General features: G+C 36.5%; 2 protein-coding genes across 2 annotated transcripts in view; one reads left to right on the top strand and one right to left on the bottom strand.

Annotated features, from left to right (window-relative positions):
* The window catches only part of LOC139951591 (ubiquitin carboxyl-terminal hydrolase 28-like), a 33,409-nt gene that overhangs the window by 1,931 nt on the left and 21,725 nt on the right, over window positions 1–9,753 (bottom strand). Inside the window, exons 7-9 of the mRNA XM_071950552.1 lie at window positions 5,796–5,966; window positions 4,456–4,585; window positions 1,277–1,469 (exon numbers count right to left, since the gene is read on the bottom strand). Of these exons, the coding sequence (XP_071806653.1) occupies window positions 1,277–1,469; window positions 4,456–4,500 (238 nt within the window). The 5' untranslated portion in view covers window positions 4,501–4,585; window positions 5,796–5,966. The remainder of the gene's footprint in view (window positions 1–1,276; window positions 1,470–4,455; window positions 4,586–5,795; window positions 5,967–9,753) is intronic.
* LOC139951812 (uncharacterized) lies at window positions 5,057–9,732 on the top strand. Its single transcript, XM_071950878.1, has 5 exons — window positions 5,057–5,061; window positions 5,682–5,913; window positions 6,435–6,554; window positions 7,052–7,420; window positions 8,002–9,732. The coding sequence occupies exons 1-5, from the start codon at window positions 5,057–5,059 to the stop codon at window positions 8,353–8,355; spliced, it is 1,080 nt and encodes a 359-aa protein (XP_071806979.1). The 3' UTR covers window positions 8,356–9,732.

The following is a 9,753-nucleotide window of genomic DNA, read 5'->3' as shown; positions in this document are numbered from 1 at the left end:
TTTAACCATACGATGGAGGAAGAGAAGGAGTTCAAATGAAGGGACTTCAAAAGCCAAACCTGTGGTACCGCGGTTGTATAACAACATCTCGTATTCACCCACACACCTAACCGAACAATGGGCGACCTGGCATCTGTGAGTTTGCGCGTGCGCACTTGGTTCTTCACGCAACTATGGCGTCGTGTGTGTAATGGATATAATAATGGGAAAAAAACCTACTTTTTTGAGACCTGATAGCATTTTGGACACTTTCACCCACCAAAACAAATAACACAATTGAATACAAACAACCCTCGTGTGCTATAACCCAAATTTTTAACAACTGCCAGTGACCGGAAAGTCGAAAAAAATGTAAAAATAGGCTGTGATATTCCATGAAAACACCACAAACGGTTAACGAAGAAGTCAATCACAACACACCTTCTACATTTCCGATTTGTATGTGAAAAAAATAAAATAAAAATAAGAACCGGAAAAAAACAACGCAATCGTTTGTACCATGAGCGCATCCATGAAAGACAATGAAAACACACTGCGCATGCGAAAACTGTGTATTTTCGCAACTCTTGTCTCCAATGATTCATCTTTACATGCAGGCAACAGTGCAGAGTGGCGGTACCACTCCTTCTGTACAAAGAGATCTAATCCCGCTCGTAAATCGGCCATCCTGCTGGAGGTCTCCTATCTTTTCCCACTGGTCAAACAGGGGCATTGTCAGGGTTTTCTTTTGTTACTCTGCGGTTAGTCTCTTCGTTCAAACTCCTTCTCTTCCTTCTTCTATGGTTTACAATAGTAAAATAAAAATATCAGTCAGTTCAAACATAGTATCATTGAAATATAAATTTGTTCCAACAAAACATTAGTAGATACCAGTTAGTTCCACTATAGCATCATCAAAATATCAGTCGGTTCCAACATAGTATCATTGAAATATCAGTTCGTTCATTCCAATGAAGCATCATGAAAATACAAAAATATCAGTCGGTTTTAAACATAGTATCAAAATATCAGTCGGTTCCAACATAGTATCATTGAAATTTAAATTGGTTCCAACACAGCCTTATGAAGTTATACGATAGTTTCAATAAACTATTATCAAAAAATCAATTGGTTAAAACAAAAGATCAACAAAATATCAGTCAGTTCCAACATATTATCTTCATCAAGATAACTGTTGGTTTAAAACAGAATCATTGACGTATCAGTCAGTTCCAGAATATTATCATCAAATTACTACCTGGAGTAATTTGAAACTGGAGAATCTGGAGAATCTTACCACTGACATCTCTGCCTAGATAGCAACACCACCCTCCACGGATCTCCTCTGCCACTGCCGTGTCTTCAGCCACGTTAGAACCAGTGAGAAGACTCAAGCATGGAACTACGAGGTCGTTCATAATCTCTAGTCCCTGAAGAGCCTCGTGATCTTCGAGGGACTCAAACTGGCTTGTACACTGGGCATTCAGTTGCTAAAGTCAAAAACAAGAACCAGACATTAAAGGGAAGCTACACGTTTGGTAGACACTCTTACATGGCAATTACAACTGGCTTCGCAATAAGTTGCATTACCAAAGACCAGGACTAGACATTTTAGTAATCTCTCTTACAACTAATGGCAATAAAAATAATGATAATAATAATAACAATAATAATATATTTATACTGCGCTTAGTACTAATGATATTAATAATAATATATTTATACCGCACTTAATACTACGTTTCTAAGTGCTATGTAAAAAAGTGGCTCGTACACTGGGCATTCAGGTGCTGTAATCAAAAACAACAACAGGACTAAGAACATGCATGACAGTTTGCCAAATCCTACACAGAGCTTCTGGTTCATTTACCATTGTAGATGCCCTTGCTTGTTTATAGACATGTTAATAAATTGTACAAGTTTTTTTTAAAGAAAAAAGTATATTAAAAAAATTGCTCCTATCTACAGGGCCCAATTTCATAAATTTCATAAAAACTTGCTAAGCACAGAAAAGAATTGCTTAACAGAAACAGGTTACCAGCCAAAATTGCATTAAGTTTACATTGTTGACTGGTGCCCCTCTCAATTTTTGCTTAGCAAAGAAATTTGCATAACAGCTTCATGAAACTGGGCCCAGATGAGTTAAGAGCATTGACCCTACATAAGAAAATCCTTTAAAAAAAAATTAATGCTCATCAACTTACAAACTTCCTAAACTTTTGAAACACAATAACTAGGCCTACTACCACTACTAACTACAGCTTATTTGTGATATCACTAGTCTAACTGATGGTGAATTTGTCAATTAAACTAACATACTTATTGCATCGAGACAAAGAAAAAATGTCTTTTGAATTTAGCCCTTAATAAGCACAGTATACAGAAAGTTGTTTCCAGTCCTGTGGGGAAAAAGTCAATGATATAATAGTCATGTAAATATACTTAACATGTTTACAAGCAAAATACACAGCGACAATAATGAATTCTTCAATGGCTGAGTTCATGTGTAAAACACAGGTAAAATATACAACAATGAAAGCAATAAAGTTCAACAATTAAAAGCAATGACGAAGTAAAAAGCATGTTAATTCAGTCCACCTACACAAAGAAAAATAGACAAAAAAGTCTTTTGACTTTTGCCCTCAATAAGCAAAGTATAGTAAAAGTTGTTTTAGTCCTGTGGGGGAAAAGTCAGTGATACAATAGTCATATGTACTTAACATGTACAAGTAAAATGCACAAAGACAATTTGATTTTTTCAATGGTTAAGTTCATGTACATAAACGAAGGTAAAATATACAACAATGAAAGCAATAAAGTTCAACAATTAAAAGCAATGACAAAGTAAAAAGCATATGATAATTCAGTCCACCCTATAATTATATGATAACACTGGTTAAGAAAAGTGCACATATACAAAATTGAACTTTCTAAAAGAAGATAGATAAAGCAGTAAAGAGAGGTTACAAATTCTTCAGGAGGTGGATGTATAAACAGTTAAAAAGTACAACAATGAAAGCAATGGGGAGGTAGTGCTTTCTGCTCTAGGGGTAACCCTGTTCCAGCCCTAGGGGTAGGTGGCAACCGCCTCTGGAAAACAAAATGTAGACCACACACCTTGAAGTGGCCTTCAGGCCTTGTGTGCCTAGCGACTTGCATAAAAACAAAAAAAAAATTAAATAAAGAACAACATTCAAGAGAAATAACAAAGTAAAAGTCAATGATAATTCCACTCATAATAACACCATTAAAGCCATTGGACCCTTTTGGTACAGAAAAAAAAAAAAGTTCACAGATTCACAAATAACTTACAAAGTTTACAAAAGGTAGTGATTAAAGACTTCTCGTGAAATATTATTCCATGAAATGCTTTACTTTTTGAGAAAACAGTAAAACAATATCAATTCTCGATAGCGAGATTTACGGATTTATTTCAAACACATGTCATGACACGGCGAAACGTGCGGATACAACGGTGGGTTTTCCCGTTAATTTCTCCCGACTCCGATGACCGATTGAGCCTAAATTTTCACAGGTTTGTTATTTGATATAGAAGTTGTGATACACGAAGTGTGGGCATTGGACAATACTGTTTACCAAAAGGGTCCAATGGCTTTAAGAAAATAGCACATTGTAGATAAAAATGAGTTTTTGAAAAATAGATAGATGATAGAGAAAAGAAATTCTTCAAAGGTAAATGTACAGCATACTCTTCACAGATAAAAAGTACAACAATGGAAGCGGGAAATCACACTAATTAAAAGCAACAATGACATACAAATTAACGATGATTGTATTTTTCTGCCCATGGCAAAATCTAGATAAGACAAATGCACATAAAGAAATCAAGTTAATGAAAAAGTGGATGGGCAAAAGAAAATACTGTTCTTCAAAGGTGAACAAACAGTAAATACACAGGTAACAAGTACAATAATGAAAGCAAGAAAGTATCACAAGTAAGGCAATGAAGAGCTAAAGGTGTATGATAATTCAATTTATCTAGACATGACAAATCCTAGAAAAGAAAACTGCACATAGTCAAATCAAATTTCTATCGAAAAGAGCCATTGCAGAAAAGTTCCATTAAAGAATTTCTGAGTTTGACTACAAAACTTGGAAAGTGTGTGAGTTTACACTGGTATTACATGAACAGTAAATCTGTTATTACATGAACATTTAATCTGCCTTTGCAGTCAGGCAGCACTACTGGCTTTTTCTTGATCCAATAACAAGATTATGACCAACTATTAAGACAAGGAGTTACATGAAGATATCAGGTGTGAGTTGGCAAAGAGGAAAAGGACGTCTAATTTTTTTTAAATATCTTTTTCTTCCATTCTGTGCGTGTGCTTTGTGGTTTTGATCTATGTAAGGGACACAATATAGATTTGAAACATTATTATTTAATATTTTAACAATGGAGCTGTGCCATAATGACGGCAAACTTTAAATGATTAAAACTAAAAACTTTCTTACCAGCAAGCACTGCCGTCTGAAGTGAGCGACCATGTTAAAGTCCATTGCCTTCTCCGCTTTCTCATCAATGAACTTGTCGTTCAATTTACAAGCGTGCACGAAATACGGCAACGCTTCTTGAAACCCGTATCTGGTGAGAAAATAATCGTCAACAACACAAAACAACATAAGTTTTAGGGGAACAAAAAGAATTTCACTGGAACAAGCTTTGAAAATAGTCGTAAATAAAATACAAAAACATTTCACTTGAAGAAGCTTTAAACCAGCACCACTCCGTTATTTTTACTGTATCGGGTTAAAACTTTACACTGAACTGCAGGCCAAAGGCCATTGGTTTTAGTGTCGGGCCAGAATATTTAATGACTCAAAAAGTCCAGCGGTCTTGTACATTTTTTCTTTTTCTTTTAACTGAATAACAATACATGTAGCTCTGGCGACTCTGACACTCGGTGCGCTGAGTTGTTATTGGAAGTGCGCAATGTAGACTTAGTTTGAGCCTCTAGCCCTTTCAGCTTTAGTTCTGTCTCCATTTGTATATGTAGTTCCTTTTCCCGAAACTCTAATTCTCTTAGTTTTAACTCTTTTTCCAAGAAAGGCATAGATGTGGTCAGCATTTTTCTGATTGTTCAAGGATTCCAATGTCTGGAATTACAATGTTAAAGGATTTGGGTACCTTTTCAAAATGTCCATAGATTTACATTAAACTTACAGGGTTTGAAGATAATGATAGTGGAAAGCTTCGGAAAAATACGTATGTAAATGATAAAAATAATTTTCATGACATTGTTTTACTCATTTCCCAAAAACTAATGCACCTCAGCATGTAATATTTTCAGGGAAGTTTTCGACTATCATTATCTTCAAACTGTGAGTTTAGTGTAAATATGTGGACATTGTGTTTTTTGTCATATAACATATCCCATAACACAGTTTATCTAAAATGCTGCGTTTTAGTTTGGTCTGAAAACATTTTGCGTGACTGTCCGAAGAAATCTAGTAATTATTTTTAAGACGTATATATTTATATGTAAATGTTTTCATTTTTTTTTCATGCATAGCATTTTGCGTCAAGATTCTTATTTTCAGTACATTAAGTGCGCGTTTAATTAAATAGCTTAAAGAGGCTACTTTTTTCATGTGTTGCATACCTGGTGCTAGGTGTTCCATCCATCTTCTCAGAAAATAATAAAAAACTCTAAACTTCTTGTATTGCATTGTGTTTTCAGGTGCTGCATTCGTAACAAACTGATGTTTTGTGGCTTGATTGTCAGGCAAGTTGGACAGCAGTTTACCCTCGGCATCAAGGACCACTGTCATTCTGGTAAACCAGGGCAACTTACCTTAGCAACCTTAGTCACGCAGGTCAGAGAGAAGGCTGCAGATCAGCTGTTTGCTCCAGCAAGCCAGATTGTCGATCAAGCTCTAATCGATAACATCACTGATGCACCTATCCCATTGGTACCGAAGCCAAGCAGTCTTGCGTGTCAGACAGAGACAGCGGCCTGTTGAGCCTGTTTTTTTATAGTTGATAAAGTAATTGCGAAACAACATCATTCTACATTTAGGCTCAATTTTGGCTAAACCGAAATTGACTCTCGTAATGTTGGCTTATTGAAACAACATTTATTTTGAGTTTCTTCCTTTATAGCTCAAATTTTCAAACATACAATTCTCTTATGCTGCCTTGCTACTTCAACGCTGGTGTGGGATCCAGGACATCTGAACAGAAACAGCTATATTTTGTACTGCAAACATGATTAGATGTAAACATCTAGATATCTTGATCCCTGGTGGCATTGCTAAGTATAGCGCCCTCAATAGTCCAACTTAATTTATCCAACTCGCAGCAACTATAAATAAGATTTTGTATTTTTTTCATCTAAAAATATCTTTTGTATTTTATAGACTTTTTACAGACAGATGTGAAGGTAAAGCAGCGGCGCCATCTTGTTTTCTCCCCCCCCCCCCCCAACCAGCAGGTGCTCCTGGCCAGAGGTAAACGGTGGTACCTGGACGCAACTTTTAAGGTGGTGAAGGCACCATTTACGCAGCTCTTTAGTATTCACTGCTTCGTTAAGAAAGGCAATTCAACAAAGCAGGTTGGTTTCTTTAACTTCATGTATGGGATAATCATTTCCTTTAAATTATTTCCTTTAATTTCTCTTTCCAGCTTTCCAGTTGAGTAGAATGTTCGGAATGTCGATAACACAGAGATGTTCACATGTTTATATTTGAGAGACAAACTTTTTATTATAAGTACTGGTATTGCAGCTTTCCAGTTGAGTAGAATGTTCGGAATGTCGATAACACAGAGATGTTCACATGTTTATATTTGAAAGACAAACTATTTTTTATAAGTACTGGTATTGCAGCTTTCCAGTTGAGTTTAATGTTCGGAATGTCGATAACACAGAGATTTACACATGTTTGCACCTGCAAGTTATGTTTGCGAGACAGACTTTTTCAAGCAAAGTATATCGTTTGAGATCACAGAAATTTACACATAGTTGCACCCGCAAGTGTACTATTTATTTATTTATTTTTTATGGATGGTCATGAGTTCTAACTAACTTTTTTTAACATTTTGTATTTACAGGTTCCCCTCGTTTTTGTTTTGATGTCTGGAAAGAAAAAGCGAGACTACATCGCTGTTCTTCAGGCTGTTCAGGACTTGCTACCGGGGGACATATGCTTAGAGGAAGTCCTGGTACACTTCGAACATGCCCTGTGGAAGGCAATGGAGGCAGTATTCCCTAATGTGGTAATTAAGGGGTGCTGTCTTCATTGGAAACAGGCTGTATGGCGAAAAATTCAAGAAACTGGGTTGCAGCCGGCATACATGGAGAAGGCAGATGTTTACAGGCTGCTTTCCAACCTCATGGGCCTACCATTCCTACCTGCCGAGTTCATTCATCCAATGTTCCAGTCCCTGAGGAGGAAGGCTGGTACACCAATGCTGCAGAGGGTACATTTTTTTTTCCTTCGTCCACCCCCCCCCCAACCAACCCCCCCCCCCCCCCCCCCCCCCCCCCCCCCACGATCCACAATACACAAATTGGTACGAAACAAAATAAATAAACTATCATCCTCTTTTCAGACAACTAAACTCCCAAATTTCTCTTTGGTTTTTTTTCAGCCAAATAGTACAATATTTCCTAAAATGCCGCAGAGGGTATATTTTTTCCCCTTCACCCCAATACCCCCCCCCCCTCCGATCCACACTACACAAATTGGTACGAAACAAAATAAATAAACTAGAGGGTACATTTTTTCTCCAGAAGACGATCAGAGCATATTGATTGAAACGTTGAGTTTCAGACCAACGGCTCTTTTCAGAACCGTTGGCAAGCGCAAACTGTCGAATGAGGTGCATGCTGGTCTAGCTAATGATCAAATTTGATTGCTAGCTAGACCAGCATGCACCGCCTTCCACATCTACAGTTAAAGAACAGTGCCCTCTATTGACCAGATGTGATTATTAAATGAACACATCAAACCTAACAATAATTTTATTTTAATTAACATTTATTTTTGTTTTTCTGATAGGTCTTTGATTATGTGGCTGCTACATGGATAACTGGCCCAGTGTGGCCCCCGACCACATGGTCATGCTACGGGCAGTCCATCAGGACCAACAATGACTGCGAGGGATGGCATCTTCGTCTTCTAACAAAGGCTCGGAAGATAAAGGTGCCAATGTATCTTCTCATTAAAGTCCTGCACGACGAGGCCTTGTTTGTTGAGGTTCAGGTGAAGCTGGTGTCTGAGCACAAGCTCAAGAAACACCAGCGGAAAATCTACCGTAAGACACAGAGATTAGTTTTTAGGTACTGGGGAGAGTTTGCTGATGGTGAACGCAGCGCTAAGAGCCTTCTGCATGCCTGTGCATGTTTATTTTAAATCCGCCTTTAATCTCTCAACAATTGCCAAGTCTACATTTAATAAATTTATGTATGTTTTAACCAGGTTTGTTATGAAATGCATAAATTTGACTCCATAAAATGGTCGACTGCGTTCACGATGTAAAGAGAAAACTATGCAATTTCGATTGATTTTTGAGTGGATCATTATATTTTACTTGTAAAATATCTTTCTTACCATATAAGTGCTCCTTTAACAAGTGGGATTTATTATCATTTAAATGTCGCTACAGCTCATCTGGGACTTAATACAAAATTAGAAATTGGTATTTATTATTATTATTTTTTATTTATTATTAGTGGGGTTGGTGGTGATACCATGGTAATTTCGAGTGATACTTTAGTGGACCATATCTTTTCAAACTCATTCGATCCAAGGCCTTGAACAAGTTAGTTTTATAAATTTTATAAAACTTTTGTTGCATTAATGTAATTTCATGTATGTTGCTACATGTACAGGTACAGGTATGGTCAGTTCTCACACAATTTGATTTTGAAGAATTCATATTTAACAGCTTCCCTGAAAATATTACTTTGTGAGGTGCTGTAGGTTTTGATGGTTCCATGTTTTAATGTGGACATTGTGTTTTGTAACACCATCTTTTAGCAAGTTAGGGGGAGGTTGCTGTTATAAAATATATTTATAAATTATGGACATTGTGGACATTGTGTTTTGTACCCTAATCTTTTTACTTAAATGTTTACTTTTGTATGGTATTTCGTTTATGTGGGGTTTGCAGTAACACCATCTTTTAGCAAGTTAGGGGGGGGGGGTGCTGTTATAAGATATATTTATAAATTATATATATTGTATGTATTTTTGTACAGGGACATTAAAAGCAAATAAACAATTTTTGTACTATTTTCAAACAGATACTTGGTTTCAAGAGTCTCATTATAAGGCGGTTAAGTGCAATTTGAGTTGATCCTCCTAGCCTCAAAATATTTGTTGGGAGAAATTTCCGTATCCTGCCCGACGCCACTTAATCATTCATCATTATTATTACTGTGGGTGCCTGGAGCATAACACTCGACCCTTAAAGTCTTCTCACTTGGTGTATATCAAACCTGTGACAATTTGAACTCGTTCTGTCGTCCAAGTTGTGAGATAATAATGTAAGAAAAAACACCCTTGTCACACGGAGTTGTCTGCTTTCGTGCTTGATTTCGAGCACTCAAATTCTAAGAAAAAACATCGAAAAACCAACCCCTAGCCTTTTAATATCCCACAATAAAACATTAGGGGCCTACTTGCATTTATTTATTATAACATTATTCTAATTGACTTAGTAATTAAAATACAATTTTGTTTGTTGAAAGGAATAAAATTTGCGGCAGGATACGGGAACTTTTTAAAATAATTTACATCACCACAGGA

This window comes from Asterias amurensis, chromosome 19 (genome assembly GCF_032118995.1).
Source record: "Asterias amurensis chromosome 19, ASM3211899v1".
Lineage (NCBI taxonomy): Eukaryota > Metazoa > Echinodermata > Asteroidea > Forcipulatida > Asteriidae > Asterias > Asterias amurensis.
Note: the sequence above shows the minus strand (reverse complement) of the source record. Positions and strands in the feature narration are given on the sequence as shown.